The following is a 19,778-nucleotide window of genomic DNA, read 5'->3' on the forward strand; positions in this document are numbered from 1 at the left end:
TCACATCTAAACTTGGAAGTTAGTTCTTCTTGACCATCTGATGACCTGAAAATCCAGATAAATTGTCTTTTCAGGCCTTTCTGTTTTATTATTTGAATATGCTTTTTAAGATGTATACTCAGAGACCTAAATATTGGCCCCAGTCTTTGTCAGGCAGAGTAAAGAAGACTCTTTATGTAGCACCATTAGTGGCCTGCATCCTCTTATTTTCCCTGCTGACTTGTGTGTCCATTTTTCCAGATGAACCTCTTCAGCCTTCCTCATCAAATAATGAGAGCATGCCTAGTTACTGCAAAAATGATGAAGGGGACATTTTCCTGGCAGCTGAGTCGTGGAAACCCGATGTTTGTACCAGCTGCATATGTATGGATAGCATGATTAGCTGTTACTCTGAGTCTTGCCCTTCAGTCTCCTGTGAAAGACCTGTTTTGAGAAAAGGCCAGTGTTGTCCCTACTGCATAGGTAAGACAAAGAAAAAAAAAGTCTTTTGAAAATATATTAGAAGCTATTGACCTATTCCGGTTATTGGTTTGAGCAGTTGGCACTTCATACAAAACAGAATAGAATTGGGGATCCCAATCAGAGAAAAAACTGGAAGAATTTCCTTGAGAAACAGTGTTACCAGGAGGAATCTAAGATGTGCTCTCTCAGAATGTCACTGTAGTTTGAGGAGTTTGAGATCTGCTTATGTCCTTTTTTGCTATTTCTGGACTTGGAGCTTCATTTTTCAGAAATTCCTTTTTCCATCCAAGAAATACTTCTAGGATGAATACCACATTGTGGCCTTCTCTTCCTGAGAGAAGTATTGCAATATGTATTTCCACCCATCCAAAGATTCATGATTTATTGGTGTGAGTATTCCTTATACCAATACAGATCACAGCCACTCTCCCTTCCACACAGCATTTATAAGTTCCCAGGATCAAAAGCATTCATTATCTGGTAGCCAGTCTTCGTGGGATGAGCCACTGTGAATTTAGCTAATCTGGTCCTTGACCAGCAGGCATCCAGGCTGTTACCAGCCTGACATTCAAAATTTTTCCAGCTTAATAGACTTTTAGTAGAGATTGTATTAGCAAGCCTTTAAAAATCCAGGACCACCTCACATAAATTAGATTTTAGTAGAAGCTTATATTATCCATGGGAATATAATAAGTGAAAATAGTGCTAATATAGAAAACAGTTAACCATCATTTTAATCTTCTTTTCATATTCTGACTACTATTTTTTTTCTACCTCAGTTCCCTGATTGAATTCAATTCAATAAATACCTTTCAAGCCCCTACTATGTACAAGAAATTGTGTTAGGCAAATAAAAACAAAACCGTACCTGTCTGGTAGAATATTACATTATACTGGGCTCTCATGACCAAGAACTTGTAATGCATTCCCCATCTTATTAATAATTTCCTGAAAATCAGGAAAGGAAACATGCAGAAGATTCAGTGGTCTCTGCAACAACCATTCCTAATTGCAGGGAATACAGATTATTCTGAAATCTAGAGGGACTCCATCAATTTTATGGGCCTTTCTGGTGAAATTGGACCAATAGAAACTTTAAAAAAAAAAAAAAAAAAAAGAAGGCCATCCTCTAAACTTAACACATTTGTTTCTTTGACTAGGAAATTTTTCTGGCTGCAAAGTCACCTGAGAGATAATATGTGTAAGTTTATAGAATGTGGTATGATGGGTCCTTCAGATCCATAGTAGATCAGAGTAGATAGGTTGTGATGTTCTGAAATGAAGGCAAGCTCTATCATCTTCGTCTCACGTCATTAACGTGAGTATGATTTGGCATACCCACATGCCTTTAGGATAATACTTGAAGAACAAGATGTAGCCTTTCTGGCCACAAAATTATCCGACAATTCTGATTCTTGATAGGATGAAAGAAATAGAACTGGAAGGTTGATCACCATTTCTCAAGGGATACCTCTATTTTCTGATATTCTTGCCACCATTTCTTCAGACTTTACATTTGCCCATTAAGATCACCTTGATCAGGCATGCTAATAGCTAGCATTTATATCACATTTTAAGGTTCATAAAGCATTTTATAAATATTCTCAATTTATCTTAACAATAGCCCCGTGAGGTTGAGGGTATTATTCCCATTTTTTATAGATGAGAAACTGAGGCAGATAGAAGTTAAGTGACTTGCCTGGGATCACACAGCTAGTAGGTGACAGAAGTTAGATCTTAATGAGGTATCTTAGCTCAATTTACTTCGTTCTTTTTTGATTGTTGTTGTTTTAAGTGAAGCAGTGGACACATTGCCTTTTGTGACTTGGATGCAAAGGAAAAACCAAATCCAATATTTCTGATGACAGAAACTTGGGATATAGAAGAATCATGCAGGCACATGAAAAACAGTATGACTAAGAAATGTTTTGGACTGAAAAAAAAAGCTAATTTCTGTGCATTCTTTTTTTCCCCCAAAGCAATTGGAATAAAGTGGCTTGCCCAGTGTCACACAGCTAGTTAAGTGTCAAATTTCTGAGGCCATATTTGAATTCACCGTGTAGATTACAACTAGTAAGCCTGTTTTTATTAATATATCTGCCATTTTCTGGCATCTCTTTGATATTTTTGAAAACTACTTTCATTCTTACAAGCCATAATATATGGTCCATATGGACAAAAGACTTATCTGATCACCCACTGTCATTAACTTCTGATCACATTAAACCTACAAAGGAAATTAAAGTTAAAAAAGAGGAATAGGATAAGGAAATTATTGATTAATTGCAAAACAAAAATGTTAGTCAACAAATATTTATTAAGCTCTTGCTATATGCTAGACATACTAAGTGGAGAGGATACAAAAAGAGGCAAAACCCCTGCCCTCAAGGAGCTCACAATCTGATAGAGGGGACTAAGAAATTTGTACAAATAACCTATTTACAAAATGAGGAGAAAAGCTATAAGAGGAAAGACACCAGAATTTAGACAAACTGGAAAAGGCTTCCTGTAGAAAATAGGTTTTAGTTGGCACTTAAAGAAATCGTGAAAACAAAGATGAAGAATATCATTACAGAAATGGAGGATACCAGAAAAAATGTTGAGAGATGAAGTGTCTTCTTCAAGGAATCCTGTATCACCGTATCAAAGAGTACATAGTGGGGAGTAAGCCATAAGACTGGAAAAATAGGGGTTTTGGTTTAAGAAGGGCTTTGTACACCAAACAGGTTTTTGTATTTGATCCTGGAGACAATAGGGAGCCACTGCAATTTATTGAGTAAAGGAGCAATGTGGTTCAATATGTGCTTTAGAAAAATCACATTGATGACTGAATGAAGGATAGATTTGAGTGGAGAGGGGTCTTGAAGCAGGTAGACCCAGAAGCAGGGTATTACAATAATCTAAATGTAAAATGATCAGGGTTTGTAACTGAAAGCATTCTAGACCTAATAGACAGTCAGGACAAAGGATCTGTGTGGGGAACTTGAGAGAATGGAACTCCTCCCCCCAACACAAACCATAATCTGTGACCATTCCTTAAAAAATTCTTGAAGCACAGAGGTTATGTGACTTGGCAAGCAATACAGTCAGTGTTACAAGCAAAGCATGAACCCAAATCTTAATTCCAAGTTCTATTATGTCGTAACTGCCACCATAAGCAAATAGTAGCTCCCAAAGAATTAACTAATATTCCCACAGTCCCAGAAGCAGTAAACCCTCATAATAATAAGATTTATAAGTCGTGATACATACTTAATTTTACTGTGTAGAAGCAGAACAGCCATAGGCAAAACTTATCTCAATTAGTCAAGGCATACACTAGACAGATAGCAAAAAATATTTCATATATAAATGACTTGAGAATTATAACTTAGGAAAATCACTTGAAACCAATCCTCTGAACAGAGTCTGAAATGACAAAGCCTACAAAGAGATGGAATGAAATCACTCTCCAGCCCTAGGAGGGGTTTGAAGGACTTCAAGAAAGGCCAGTCTCACTGGAGCAAAAGGGATGCTCAGCCCAGCTCAGGTGTCTGGGAAAGCTAGTGGGAGGGTTCTAATCATAGTACATCAGCAACTGAAATCCTCTATCCTGGCTCAGTATAACAGTTGCAAAGTAGACTAGTGGGGCAGCCTCCAGTCCCAGCGCAGAAGGCAAATCTCTCCCAGCCAGGGGAACCAGACAACAATAGGAAGAACTACCCCCCTGCTGTGTAAGTCGCCAAACACAAGGGGCTCCTGTGCTGAAAGCCAAGGCTCAAAGCTGTACAAGAAGTTTGGGACAGAGCCTCCCTGTAGCCCAGGAACAGAACTCACTTTAAAAGTCATGAAGTATGGGAAAGAAAGAAAGTAAATGAGCAAGAAACAGAAAAGAACCTTGACCATAGAAAACTACTTTTGGTGACAGCAAAGACCAAAACACCAACTCAGGAGAGGACAAAAATTCCTACGTACAAAACCTCAAAATAGGACATGAATTGATCTCAAGCCAAAAGAGGCTTCTTGGAAGAGCTCATAAAGGATCGTAAGTCAAATAAAAGAGGTAGGAAAAAATATAGGAAAAGAAATAAGTCCGCAAGAGAGAATCAACAACTTTGAAAAGGAAGGACAAAAATTGACTGAAGACATCAATTCCTTTAAAAAATCAGTTGGCCAGTTTTTTTTTTTAAATCTACTGAAGAAAGTACCACCTTTAAAAGTAGACTTAATCAAATGGAAAAGAAGATACAAAAGCTCACTGAAGAAAATTATACATTAAAAACTCAAACAGAGCAAATGGAAGCTAATGACTCCATGAGACATCAAAAATCAGTCACACAAACTAAAAATATTGAAAAGCTGGAAGAAAATGTAAAAATAATTCATTGGAAAAATAGCTGAACTGGAAAATAGGTCCAGGAAAGACAATTTAAAAATTATTGTACTATCTAAAGTCCATGACCAAATAAAGAGCCTTGGAAAGCATTCTTCAAGAAATCATCAAGGAAAACCACCCTTATATACTAGAATCAGAGGGCAAAATAGTCGTTGAAAGAATCCATCAATTATCTGGAGAAAAAGATTCCCCCAAGGAAAACTCCAAGAAACATTGTTGCAAAACTCCAGAACTATAATCTCAAGGAAAAAATACTGCAGGCTGCCAGGGGGGAAAAAATACAATTCCAAGTGTAGAGGAGTCCCAGTCAGACTTACCCAGTATTTGACAGCATCTACAATAAAGGATTGGAGGGCCTGGAATATCATATTCCAGAAAACAAAAGACCTTGGATTACAGCCAAGAATCAGCCACCCAGAGAGACTAAACATCATCTTTCAGGTGAGAGGAGATGGATCTTCAATAAAGTAGGGCACTTTTAATCATTTCTATTGAAGAAACTAGAACTAAACAGAAAATTTGATCTTCAGACACAGGACCTAAGAGAAGCATAAAAATCTAAACAGAAAAGGGTGAAAAAAAACCATTTTAAAGGAGAATTATGATTTAGAGAGTTTAATGGATTTTTTTAATTATAAGAGGTGATATCATCCTAAAGTTCTAGAGGTTTGAACAGTTCCAAATTATCAGTAAAATTTACCACTTTCTCTTGTGAATAGTCTTAATTAATGAAGTTATTTAAAAGTTACAATAATTACAATAACTTGGAATAAAAAATTTAAAAGTTTTAGTCATTTCTGCTTATGTATAATGTGTGGGAAAATTTCTAGACTTGGAGTCAGAAGAACCAAGTTTGAATGTTGGCTGTGACATTCCATAGCTGTGTGAACACAGGAAGTCATTCAGTTTCTTTGAATCTCTGTTTCCTCACTGATCAAGTAGAGATCAGTTCCAACCAACTTTTAATGTATTAAGTGCTTGCAGTATACTAGGTATTGTGTGAGGACCTAGGCTTACAAAAACAAAAGCAGTTTGTACTGTACTGGATTATGAGTTACCATATTTACTTTCTTGGATTGTTGAAAGTTAAGTACTTGGGTAAACCTAAAAGCATTATAGAAATGAAAAATAGCAGTAGTTGTTTTCCCCCTCATTGAGTAATTGCAATTTTGAGCTCTTCTGTGGATGAAACACTAAGATGATTTGCTTTTGCTTATAAATCAGTCATATCCAGTTAGCTGTTGGATACTTCCTATTGAGCAAAAGACCATGCACAACTTCATTAACTCTGAGATTATAATGGCCTTCCTGTACTTCTCTTCAACTACTACATACATAACCTACTTGCCTAATGTGTATAGGTGATTTCTGTTCCTTAAATTAAATCCTTCTATTAGGCAGTATCATCATCTTGTTAGATTGTTTTTCTTTAGGGTTATCTCTGTCAATCAGTCTCTCATATAGACATCTTCTGGAAAATGGTCTTATTGATACATTTGCTGATTTTAATTTTGATTCAGTTTACTATCTTAGGAGTAAAAACAATGTGGTTTATAACCAATCTTTCATCCAAGGTACAGATGGATCTTTGAAGTATTACATAGTGCATTTTTAAAGGTCATAATTTTTTTTGATGTTAGAACCACTTTCCCCTTTGTTTTTCTAAGAGAATTTTCCCCTCAGTTTTCTGAGAAAACTCTCCAATATATTTTCTTAAAATGAAAACATCTGTGCTTTCTGTTGAGTATAATTCCATAGCTTCTTGGATAGTGATTACCATGAATCTATTTAGTATATAGATCAGATTCTAGTACATCACTTTGTTATATAACGTCAGTATTAGTCTCAACAAAGACAAAGTATAATTTCTCTATCAGGAATTTTTAAAGTACTTAAAAACTGTTAAATTTGTGGCTAAGATTCCAATAGTGTACCTCAGCCCACATCTCAACTGACCTTTCTCATCATCTTTTCTTTATCACATGTGACATTGTGGTTGTGAAAATCAGTTTAGATGACCCAGACTTATCTAGATAAAGTTCAGCAATCCTGAGGATTTATAGAGGTGTTAAGAAGATGCGTCATGGAAAGCCAGAGCATCAATGCCATTCAGTATTAGAATGATGCTTTCAGGCATCATTGCCTTTCAATGCTATCATGTTCCTTTCATTGGCTAATCCCATCCCAGAAATTCATAATGTTTTGGCTTGTTTCTTTGTAATTTCTAGAGAAAGGAACTATGACATATGTAATGACAACATATCTAAGTAGAAAGGCTCTATTGCTTGACTCCTATTAGTCCTTCGATATTTCCTTAAAGATCTATTAATCTTGGTTCCAAACTACAGTATATGTTATAATTACTAATGGTAGAGAGATTTGAATGTCAGGAATTGTCTCAAGTAGGTAATATGCTTTTTTCTTTCTAAAGTTTAGAGAGTGAAAAAAGACACTGATTCTTATAAAATATGCTAGCTTTCAAGCTCATCTTGAGTTGTCATGACATATATGAACTGTGTGTAATTGAGTTGTTTCTTTGTTTTTCTCTTTTTCTTTCCCTCCTTCTTTCTCTTCTCTCTTCTTCCTTTTCTTCTTTTTTTCTTCATCCCTTTCTTTTTTCTTCCTTTTGAGTTATTAGTCCCAAATCTCAAATACCTTAGCAAAAAACTCCCTGTTCTCCAAAGCAGCTCCCCTTCTTCTCACTCCAGCATCCCTTCCCAGTTCCTGCTGTGCAAATAAAATTATAGCAATCCTAGTTGACATAGTGAGAGGCTCTGCTGTGAATATGCCCATTATCTTGGGTGTCAGCTACAGTCATTATATGAAGGCGACAGCTTGATCAGCAGGGAGGCTAGCAGTAGCAATCAGGCTGTGGGAAGGCTGCTGCTGTCATTTGCATGTGGCTTCTTTTTTTAGTCAGGTGGGAATGTGAACATGTACTACATTGAGACCAAGGTATCAAATAGTTGTAATAAGGAGCCCTTCTTTCCTTTGGAAGCTTATACAAACATCAGCCATATGTAAAAAGTATAACTTGCATCTTAAGCCCCTCAAATGACTTAGCTGAAAAGTTAGAAGGCCCCAGGAGAGTTTCCAGGGTCACTTGTACTGTAAAATGGGTGGGTAAGGTATGTGCAAGAACAGGACCAGCAGTTGGGGGAATAGAGAAAACTCTGCTGTGAAACCCAGGATATGGAGAGACATAATTCTTGCTCTCACTTTTGCTTAGCTTCCCTGTTTTATTTTATACAATTTTTAAAAAAATATTCCCATTGTCCTCCATGCTTTAACATTACTAGATCTCTTTTCTTTCCTCCTCCTTTATATTGACATTCGCTTTCACATGATTACCAGTTGACAGGGAGTAGACATTGATGCATTGGTTGATAAACTGTGTGATGTATCATTCAGTGTCTCTGCTGACACAGTGCTCAGAGTGAAGGATTAAGACTGGGAAATGTGCCCTTCATTTGGTGTTGTGGAACTAAGAATTCGGGATTCTGAAGGGCTTTAAAAATTTTTATCCATGAAAGAGGGTGAAACACAAATCATTGTTATTTTGCTTTTGGTATACAGAAGTACACCAAACAGGTAAAAGTAATCATGCATAAAACTTTAACAAGATCTATAATAATATGACTTTTGGGGCAATGAGAAGGAACCTGTGAGTTCATTAGTATAGGGAATTTTCTATGAGGAAACTTCTCTCTAACATTGCAAATCATCAACTGTTCTGCAACTTAGAATTCTTAGAAAGTTTATTGGGGCCCTTAGAGGTTAAATGATTTGCCCGTAGTCACATAACTAGGATGAGTCAGAGATAAAAATTTGAACATAGGTCATTGTGATTTTGAAGCCAGTTCTCTCTGTGAAAGAAGGGGAACATTTCTCTTGTTAATTCAGAGAAGCTTGTAATTTTTGAAGCCTCAGTTAAATGTTCCAGTCACTCACCTTCAAAATGGACCTAATACTCATCCTATTCTTGGAAACTGCTTTTTCAGTGAATGTTGAAGAAAGCTATCTTGGTTTTTCTGGACCTCAGTTTATTCATCTGTAAAAGAAAGTGGCTAAACTAATTGGACTCTGAGGCATAGACTCATCAAAAGAGGATAAATGATTTCATGTCCCAAAAAAGTGAATTGAAGAAAACAGAAAAGGTTCCCTCTGTACCTCTTGTCCAGCTATGAAAGTCTTGAAAAGAAAACTCAGGCCATTTTCACAATAATTTAGATAAAGTTTTGATGTATTATCATAATGAAAAAGAGATCAATTTAGATAATAGCATTGTAACTTCACTTTCTGTATTTGGATAAATAATTGTTTTGTTTATTCTTTCTTTGAAAGAATTTTTATGTTCTGTTATCTACTAAGTACAGTCTTCATAGCAAAGCAGCAAATATTTATCAAATTTGTCATAGAAGGCTTCATACAATTGAAATTACAATGGCATGACATTTGTGAGGGGAAGAACTATATTTTTAGATGACAGAATTGTGAGTGTCTAAATTAATCTTAATATGGCTTAACTATGTTCAGTTTACATTTCATTCTCCAAAGAGGTCATTTGAGACAAGTTAATGTAGTGCCCATACATTGTGGTTTACAGTTGTCTACATAAATATCTAAGGAACAAGTAAACTTCAGATTTTTTTTTTCTCTTTGGTCTTCAATTCAACAAGTATATCTTAACTCTATTGGGCACTGAGGATACAAATGAAACAGTCCCTGCCCTCAAGAAGCTTTTGCTTTCCTGAGATGATATAACACACATATAAGACAGAGACAGTGCCTTTTTAGTTATAGTGACTATAGGCATGTGCTCCTATATCTACCCTTCAGTCTGTTCTTTATGCTTGAAATTTTTTCTGTCTCTTTTCATTTGTCAGATTCCTACCCATTATATATAAATTCTAACTTACTAAGCCTTCCATGATCCCTACAGTAGTACAGCCTTTCCTAACAGCTCTCATTTTGCATTTCTTGAATAGTGCTATATATATATATATATATATATATATATATACACCTTGAAGACCTAGCAGAATGCTCTTCACATAGTAGGTTCTTTTAAAAAAGAAGACTGTTTTTTATTCTTTAATGATGTGACTTTCTTACTCTTCAGTGAATAGGAATGTGTTCATTCATTCTCTCCAAAAGCAAAGAGAATACAGTAAATATACTGTATAACATACAAATTTTGTACCTGTCTAGACTAATCATGTCTCATTCCTGATGAAATTTCTTCTTTTTTTCTACCTAATAATTAGTTTTATGTTGTGACCAAACTAAAGCCAAATTAGTCCACTGAAATATTACTTAAATCCCTACTTCTCTAATCTTAAATATTCAAACAGAAGGAAGATGTGCCAGTCACATGATAAAGATAAAGGATCTCTCTGGTCATATTTATGAAATCAAAATATATGGGATATTATTTGCAATAACAAATGATACAAAATATATGGGATATTATTAGCAGTAATAAATGATAAACTTTTATAAAACCATTAAGCATTTATTTATATACAAGACTATACAAAAGCAGATTTGAAAAACTATCCCCCCTTTTAAAGACCCTAACATTGGAAACCAAACTGACTTATTTTTGACAGTGTTCTTCAGAAATAAGAATTTTTATCCTTTTTTAGGGCCACCTCTGAGAATGTAGAAAATTATTGCCTTAGGGTTCTGAATTACACCCGTAGGATTTGAAAGAGCCAGTGCAATTTTCAGGACTGCCTAACTTCATCCCTGGGAGTTGTTTTCACATTAGGTCCTTATCTCCTTTAATGTCAGCATTTTATTCATACTCTACAGTATCAGTAAAAGGAAGAGTTTGCCCCATGAAGCAATGGAAAAAAGCCAACCATGGTAAACATTGTTATTGTGATTTTTATTTGGCACATACCTTATAGTAAAAAGAAAAAATGGCAGTACTAAGATGAATCTCTAATTCCAAAAGGATTCCACTTTAAAGTATTAATTTATTTTCTTCCTTATATAATCAGCCTCGAGTAGGAAATGTTTTTATTACAATGTACCCTGAAGTATTGAATTGGATACTAATAGAGGAAGAGATTGGTGTAGTTTATTTATTTTTGCTTTTTCACAACAGTTAATTAGCTTTCTAGTATAATTAGTAAAAACAATTCAGGAGTAAAAATGAAGTTCAACCTTGACAAACATCCTTTCTTTTCCAACAAAAAATAATCATGGTACATTTAAGGTAGAAAAAAAATGATTTTTTAAAACTCACTAAGGAAATGAATACATAAAAAACAGTTGGAGAAGTCAATTAAGTCTGAGTTAAGATTTCATGTTTCCTCCCTCCTTGTATCTACCACAATCAGAAGTGAAAGATTATTCCCTCATGATATGTCTGCATTCCGTGGTTGAAAGGTAGCCACATTCTGTAACTTAACATTAGATTTGTAGTAGTGTGTGTTGTATGATGAGGTCTCCTTCCTACAAAAATTGTTTTTAAATGTACACATTTGAGCTCTCTGACTTAAAAATCAATACTGAAATTTCAACAATTAGGGGTAAAAGGGAGTATTAGAGTCTGTGACACATTTTTTTAAATGCCCACCGAGGGGACAAATCTTCAACTTCTGACGGGTCCTTGTCACACCTCCATAGCTTTTTTTAGGAGAATTCTCTACAAAATTCTTCCCAGGCAAAAGAAAAATCAAGGAAATAAAAGTGGAGGGTTTTTTTTTCTGTATCTTCCCCATTTGCATTAGAAGAACCAGGGATATAAATTGAAACAAAAAATTAGAATAATTTTTCTTAGAAGAAATTTTTCATCCTATTTTTTTCCTTATTGATTTTTTAAAAAGACAGTGTATCAGTTGGCAAGCTTAATCTTTCAAGGTCTTTAGTTCTGTTTCTTCTCATGTTAGCTAGAGCCTTGAAAGCAGGAATTGTTTCCTATGTGCTTATATTTGCATCCCAAATATTTAACACAACACTTGGCACATAGTAAGCACTTAATGAATACTTGTTTCCTTCCTTTTTTTTCAAAATTATTTGATAGTTTTCAGTTGTATCTAACTTTTTATTACTTCTTTGGGGTTTTGTTTTTTGGGGGTCGATGTTTTGTTTTTTGTTTTGCAAAGATACTAGAATGATTTGCCATTTCTTTTTCTGGCTCATTTTTATAGATGAGGAAAGTGAGGCAAAGAGAGTTAAGTGACTTGCCATAGGTCATACAGGTAAAATGTTTCTGAGCCTAGGATTTGAATTGAGATCTTTCTGACCCCAGACCTGGTCCTTTACCCACCTAGCTAGCCTTCTTCAAAGTAGGAAAGTCTAAATATTTACTTGATAATTCGATTAATCCATCATCTCATTGGTGTGAATGTTCTGCTCCATAGAGGATCATAATATTAGTGTGCAACAAAAGGATTATTATACAAATCTCCATTATATATTTATTAATCCATGCCTTGAACCCTTCTTGGGTTCTATTTTTATAGAATCAGCTTCATAAAAATTCTTTTGTGAAGAAATGTTAACTACACAAAAACTTTCTCTAAAATAGATTACATACTTTGGTTTGTGCAGTGATATTCTGTATGAACTTTAATGAAAGTCAAGGTAAAACTTTTAATTCATATTGAATATTGTGGCAGGGTAGTTCACTGGAAAGAGTGGCTGATATGAAGTCAGAGGACATTAGTTCAAATTCTGACCTGTTAACTGAATGACTAACCAGGACCAGGGCCAAGTTGCCATTTTCTTCACCTGTAAAATGAAGTTTTTAAACATCCAAATTGACAAGACTATGGAAACATGAGTCTAAGCATGAGATTTCTGATAATCTGCTTACTCTATACTATTCTCTGAATCATTTTTTCCTTTGTCTAGGCAAGTAAGAGTTTTTCTCAAAAAAAAGTCTTCTTATTTCTTTGTTCCTTCATATTATTACTTTACTGCTACACAAATAATAATCATTCCCAATCTCTTTTAATTGAGTTAGTGTTAGAGGATTACCTCTGAGAAATTATCTTCCATTCATTCTGGGAAATTGGCAAAAAGAGTTAGACCAAAGAAATGTAGCAGACAAGGAACACAAAATTGAGAAAGCTAAAGAAGTTGTTAAGTTTTTAAGTTGGAGAGAGGAGAAGAGAACCTAATTTATGATGGAGCTCTAAAATATTATAAATGAATTATTCCTTTAAAAAAGTTCTGAAATACTTATTTTGCTTTAAGTATTTTAAATAAAGGTGAATACTGGTTGTTTTGTTATTAATATCAAAAATGCACCCAACCCAGTGAGGTTGAAGGAAATGATTATTTAAATGTTTTATTTCTCATACTAGTGTTACACAATTCTTGGTCCTTTTTATGGCACTGCTTTTGCTTGTTCTTAAACTGTCATTATGGGGAGGTAGTTAAGAAAGAAGAAATCAGTAAAAATTACTCAAATATAAATTTATTTCTTTTGGTTTAAACAAATAAAGGGAATAATGTAATTGGAAGCTTTTAATAAAGGCATACATATAAGCTCTACTGGATTTATTTATATATGTATGCATGCAAAAATATATGCATACACACACATAATATTTAATTTATAAAGTTAATTTAGTACTTATTTTACACAGACTTTGACCTCATCCCTTTCCATCTCCTCCAGTAGAGTACATTCTTTATGCTCTCCTTTTTTTCAACATCTATCTACTGGTTCATATTCTATTTGTCTTCTAATATATCCCAGTCTCCTCCATCCTTAAGAAGCCATCATCATTCCTCTTCTCACACTCTCTCTTCAACTCTTTCTGGCTTATCTTCAAATCTTGTCACTTTACTGAAACTGTTCTCCAGAATTATTAATGATAAATAATTGTCAAAACCTGATGGTCTTTTCTCAGGTCTCATCTTTGATTTTTTTGAGCTGTAGTTGATAGTGATGACTCCCCTTTTCTTCCTGTATATCTCTCCTGTTTTCATATCACTACTTCCTCCTGGTTTTCCTCCGTTATAATTGTCTGTTCCCTCAGTCTCTGGCTCATCCATATCATGCCTCCTGACTATAAGTTTTCCCCATGACTCTATCAAAGGCCATTTTTTTCCTCTAGACTCTCTCTCTTAGTTGCTTCATCAATGTCCATGAACTTAATTGTCATCCCATTATCTCAATTCAAATTACATGTTTAAGTATATGTGTATGTATGTGTATCACTTTTCAAAATAGATATATCAGAAACATCTTAAACTCAACATATTTAAGTTGAATTGTCTTTTCCCCCAAATCTACTTCTCTTCCAAATTTCCTTGTTTCTATTGAATATTACTCTTTCAGTCCCCCAGGTTCAAAATCCTGTGTCATCTTCAGTTTATCATTCTTCCTTACCCTGTATATCCAGTCAATTGCCAAAACTTGTTCTTTCTATCTTCATAATATCTCTCATATCAATTCCTTTTTTTATTCAGACAGCAACCACTTTATTTTAGTCACTAATCCCCTCTTTCTTTCTTAGATTATTTCAGTATTTTCCTAGTTTTTATGCCTCAAGTCTCTCCCCATTCCAGTCTATCCTCTGCATTGCTAGGTCCTTCTCCTTAAATATAGATCTGACACTGCTATTCAGTAATCTCCAGTGGCTTTATTCTTCCTCCAAGGCAGGAGTTCTTAACCTAGGATCCACAGATGTCCAGGGAGTCTGTAGATATATTCCAAGAATTCATGATGGGGGCAAAATAAAATGGTTTACCATCTGAAGTGACATCATCCATGTATTATTTTCTTCAATAGAAGATCCAGTACCAAAGAAGGCCGTGTGTCACTTCAGTGGGAAAACATACGCAGATGAAGAAAGATGGGATATTGACAGCTGTACTCACTGCTACTGTTTGCAGGGCCAGACCCTGTGCTCGACTGTCAGCTGCCCACCTCTGCCCTGTAGAGAGCCCATCAATGTTGAAGGAAGCTGCTGCCCAATTTGTCCAGGTAACAAAACAAAGGCTCTCCCATTTTTCAAGCTAACTTTATTTTGTTTAAGCATGAGTGCAGGAAGATTGTTTCATCCCTGTTAGTATTCACATTTCTCTTGCTGCTCATAGGGGCAAAGCTAAATGCTGGGGAAATCTGAACATTAACTTACCTGTTGTGTTTTTGTTTCATTTCATAAGAGACCTGAATTCTCCGTATTTGTGGGTTCTGTGTTCTTTAGCTAATAGTCTGGTCCTGGGAATATAATATAACAAGTATTGTTGCTGTGCTTCAGAAGAAAATACGTTGAATAGCTGAAGATCATTTTTGCTATTTGATACCCATCTTGAAAAATTGGACAGACCTAATGAGCAAAAGATTCAGTAAAAGACATTCTAGTAGAAAAAATGATTTGGGTTTTAACACATAACTAGTTAGACCCAAATTAAAGAGATTGACATGAAGTTTTTTCCCCACCAATTCCCTTCAATTTAGTGCTTTACCATATTAACACACACCTTTCTCCTTCACCTCTTATCAGATATCATACTCATATACTAACTTGTCACCAACCACCACAGTCCCACACATTGCTCATTATTCTTTCCTCATATTTCCCTTTCCCTAAATGTAGCCTCTTCTCCTTTTCCTACTCTCATTTCTCACTTATGAATACTTGATATTGATATAATGCTTTGTGATTTCTAAAGTTCTGTACCCCCATTATCTTATTTGAGCTTCATAACAAATCCCCATGAGCAAACTAAGGCTCAGACTTTCCCAGGCACACAGCTATCAAGTGTCATCTGGTAAGAGTTGGGATATGAACCAGGTTTTCCTCAGCTACTGCTCCATACTTGCTTTCTGTAAATCTTAGACTCAATGGTTGATCTATCTTTCCAGTACCACCTTGGCAGTAGACAAGCAGCCCATTTTTCCAAGGACTGAGATCATGGGCTAAGAATAAAGATACCAGCTGTAAAGACTCAGACTAAGATTCTGTTGAGAAATTAAAGGGACTGAAGAATCCTACCACCTTCACTTAAGTATTATAAGGGCATTCAGCAATTCAAGAAAGCAGTTCATTTCAACAAATATATATTTTCAAACTATAAGAATAGTAAGTAATCACGAATATGGAGTCAAAGTACACAGTACAGAGTACAAAGTACAAGTATGGAGTCAGATATAAAGATGAAAAATAATCCACATGGTTCTTGTTCTCAAGGAGATTTATAAGCTAACAAGGAGTACATAGCATAGGACACATAGTAAATGCTTAAGAATTGTTTTCTTCATTCATTTTCATTCAAGTATGGTCCAAGGTAGAATCTGATAAGATAAAAGGAAAAACTGAAAAAAAAATTGCTCTAAAGATTTTCAGAAGAGATCAAAGGCGGCATCATAAAACTGATAGCACCAAGCTAGGTTATGAAAAGAGCTATAGTATTTCAGTCAGCCATACATTATACATTTCAAGCATGGGGGATGGTTAATCTTAAAACATAGAGTAAGGAAAATACAGGATATTGTAAAGGAATAACTAGTAACCTAGTGCGTCTAGACTTAAAGTGCGTAGACTAGAAGGGAAAAAACTTTTTTTGGAAGATCTTAAATTACAGGCTAAGGAGTTGGTATTTCCAGCTTTCTTCCCTAATTGTGTCTGAATATGATAACTTATTCAATATCATAAGTAGGACTCAGTTTATGGCTGTGTGTCTAATGCACTAGAACCGTTCATAAAGAAGAGTATATTTTCATTAATCAAACTGCTAACTGGTATTAAGAGAACCAGATAATTTAATTGAACTTTTAGCTGAATTGGCCATCTGCATAAACATTGCATAGATATGACCTTGAATATATACATATTGGTATGTGAGTATATATATAATATAATATATATAATGTATTTCTTTACAACAGAATTTTATTTAATTTTATTGGTTTAGAAAAGTGAGCTTACCATTGATATTCTTCCCAAATATTGCAATCTGAAAGACATGGAATAATGGATAGAGGCTGATCTCGAATTTGGGAAGTCCTGCATACAAATTCTGACTTTGTGATCCAAGACAAGTTACTTAACATTTCAGCTAACTCCCTAATGTTACAAGTTTCAAAAGAGTTGAAAAATGAGGATATGAAAACACTGCTAAAGCCATAGGTCCATGTTACATATATGTACATATGCCTATATATTTGTATTTACATGTGCACATACATGGTATACATGTTTTGCATATACATATCTGCATATATACAAACATGCAAGTTTGTGTACATAAATGTGTATAAAGACATGAAAGCAAGAAATAGAGTACAAATCTCCCTTTTAAAGGAAAGACTGTGAGTTAAAGTTTTGATGCTTTTATCTTGATAGCTTAATGTATTAATATGCTTAATAAATTCATTTATTTTATTTCTAATATAGAACAGGAGAAAAGTAAGGCTTTTTCTTTGAGCTCTACTATTGTCTAGAGTTTATCAATTATTTCTTCACAATTTTGGTGACTGTTTTTGTCTTTAGAATTTTTACGCCCTTTATTAGATAATTATGAATGTGGCATATCCCATCACACTGAAGTTGTTTAAGCAGTCCACGTAGAATTAAATCCTAAAATTAAATCAACAAATATTTGTGAACATCTGTTCTTTGTAAAGTAGGTAGTGAACTGCAGAGAATACAGAGAAATACAAAACCATGTAGTTGAAAAGACAGACCAAAAAAATGAAGTAAATAATCATCTAATGGGTAATAAAAGTCAAAATTCAAAAAGTGACACAAGGTAGTATATGAGTATCACAAAATGAGTGGCCAGTAGTAAGTGCTTTGTGTTCAGAAGAGGGAGATATCATTGTAGATTGCAGTGGATTAAGAAGACCTTAAAGAGGAGAGCTTTTGGAGGTTTATATACAATGAAATAATATAATAAAAATGGTATTTCAGTAAATAATCTGATGGTAGTGCAAAAAATGGTGTATTATAACAGAAAATGGAGACCAGGCAGACCTAGCAGTAGTCAAGCATGAAAGGATAAGATGTGAACAAGGGAGGTAGTATTGAGTCTAGAGAGGAAGGGGAAAATGCGGGGGACAAAAAAGTGCATGGTTACATTTATATTTTAATTATTTACTGAAAAAATTCAGATATTGTTGAATAGATATAGATATATAGATCCCTAAATGTTTTATATTAACTTTCTAGCAAATCTTTTTTTTTTTTAATTCTTGGATAATGTTCTTTAAACTTCCCGAATCTGCTGCTTTCAACTAGATTGTGCAGTAGAAAGGATCCAGAGTCAGGAGTTCAAATATACCCTCAGATATTACTTGTGTGACCCTATGCCATTCATTTAATTTCTCTTAACTTATTTCCTTATCTTCAAGATGGAAGTAATAACAATAATACTTACTTCCCAAGATTTTTGTGAGACTAAAATAATATTTGAAAACCATAAAATGCTAGCAATTATTTTATACCCATCATTAGGTAAAAGTAAAAGAGAATTTTGCTATTTTATCTGGATAAATTTATTTTCTCTACAAAATGTGTCTTTTTTCAAGAGTCATTTGCAAAAGTGTGACCTGCCATTTTATCCAAGAGTATTAATGTAGAAGGGAGGTATCCACAGAATGGCTCTATGCTGTGCCATTCAATGTTTTTTGTCACTAAATTGGATAAAGGAATGGATGGTATAGTTTTTCAACTTTACAGGTAACACAAAATTGAGAAGCATAGCAAACACAGATGACAGGATTCCGACAGGCTCAAATGATGGGCCAAGTCTACAAAGATGGAATTTAATGTGGATAAACATAAAATCTTGCACTTGAGTTCAAAAAGTGAGCTACACAATTATGGGAAGGAGATATCTCCTGATGAGTCCCCGTGAAAGAGATCTGAGGATTTGGGGAAATGCAAGTTCGATCTAAAGTGTCAAAAGTAAGGCATCCAAGTCAGAAAGGGTGATTCTAGATTTTTATTAAAACATATGATATGTAGTACAAGAAAATGCTAAGTCTACCATATTCAGTCCTCTTGAGGGCATATTTGGACCCAGTTCTGGATGCCTCTTTTGGAAGGAAGTTAATGAGAACATTGTGAAGGGGAGTGGAAATTTCATACAGGAATTGATCAAAAAATTGGGGAAGTTTAATGTACAAGTGACAGTATAGTCTTTAAAAAAAATTGAAGAACTTTTATATAAAAGAAGGACCATACTTGTATTTGGCTTCAAAGGGAATAACAGTGGATAGAAGTTGCAGAAAGCCCAGGTTTGGGCTTAAAGGAAAAACTTCCTAACAGTAAAGCTGCCCTAAAATAAAGTAAGTTACATCCTGAGATATCTGGCTTTCTTTCCCTTGAAGTCAAGGCAACAAGTAAACAAGCATTTATTAAGTGCCCACTGTACTAAACGCTGGAGATACAGCGGAAAGGTGGCGGGTGGGGAGAAGTGGAAAGTTTCTTATTCAGAGAAATCAGTCTAATGGGAGAGACAGCATGTAGACAACCATATACAAACAAGATGTATACAGGATAAAATGGAGGTAATAACTTCCCATTAGAGAGGTAGAGGGAATTCCGGTTTAGGTATTTGTTTGACTTAGAAGGCCTCTGAGGTCCCTTTCCACTCTCATTTCTGCCATTCAGATTTAATGAGAACCAAAAAACATATGTCACCTTCAGAAAGCCTAGGGAGGAGGCAGCCCGGTAAAACTAGACACTAGAAAATCTGACTTCTCTTTCCAGCTCCATTAATAGCTCTCAGTGTGATCTTAAGCAGGTCTCATACTCTTACACCTTCATTTCTCTCTGTATAATGAGAATATATACAGTTATTCCTTCTCTACCTCACAGGGATGGGGTGAGGATAAATAAAACCGCAGATACTGGCGTATCGTTCTGTCTAGCCAACTAGATCTTTCCACAATTTCTACTATGAAAGCTTCACATACTCGGCCCAAGGGAACATGGCCAGCTCATCAAAAGCTGGATTTTAG

General features: G+C 34.9%; 1 protein-coding gene across 3 annotated transcripts in view; it reads left to right on the plus strand.

The window, feature by feature from the left end:
• CRIM1 (cysteine rich transmembrane BMP regulator 1) overlaps window positions 1-19,778 on the plus strand; it is a 223,389-nt gene that overhangs the window by 190,408 nt on the left and 13,203 nt on the right. For 2 of the 3 annotated variants that reach the window (XM_031951261.1, XM_031951262.1), the window contains 2 exons: window positions 241-462; window positions 14,598-14,792. In XM_031951261.1, coding sequence (XP_031807121.1) covers window positions 241-462; window positions 14,598-14,792 — 417 coding nt within the window. The remainder of the gene's footprint in view (window positions 1-240; window positions 463-14,597; window positions 14,793-19,778) is intronic. The other variant, XM_031951263.1, reaches the window with a different exon arrangement.

The sequence above is a fragment of the Sarcophilus harrisii genome, chromosome 2 (assembly GCF_902635505.1).
Source record: "Sarcophilus harrisii chromosome 2, mSarHar1.11, whole genome shotgun sequence".
NCBI classification, from domain to species: Eukaryota; Metazoa; Chordata; class Mammalia; order Dasyuromorphia; family Dasyuridae; genus Sarcophilus; species Sarcophilus harrisii.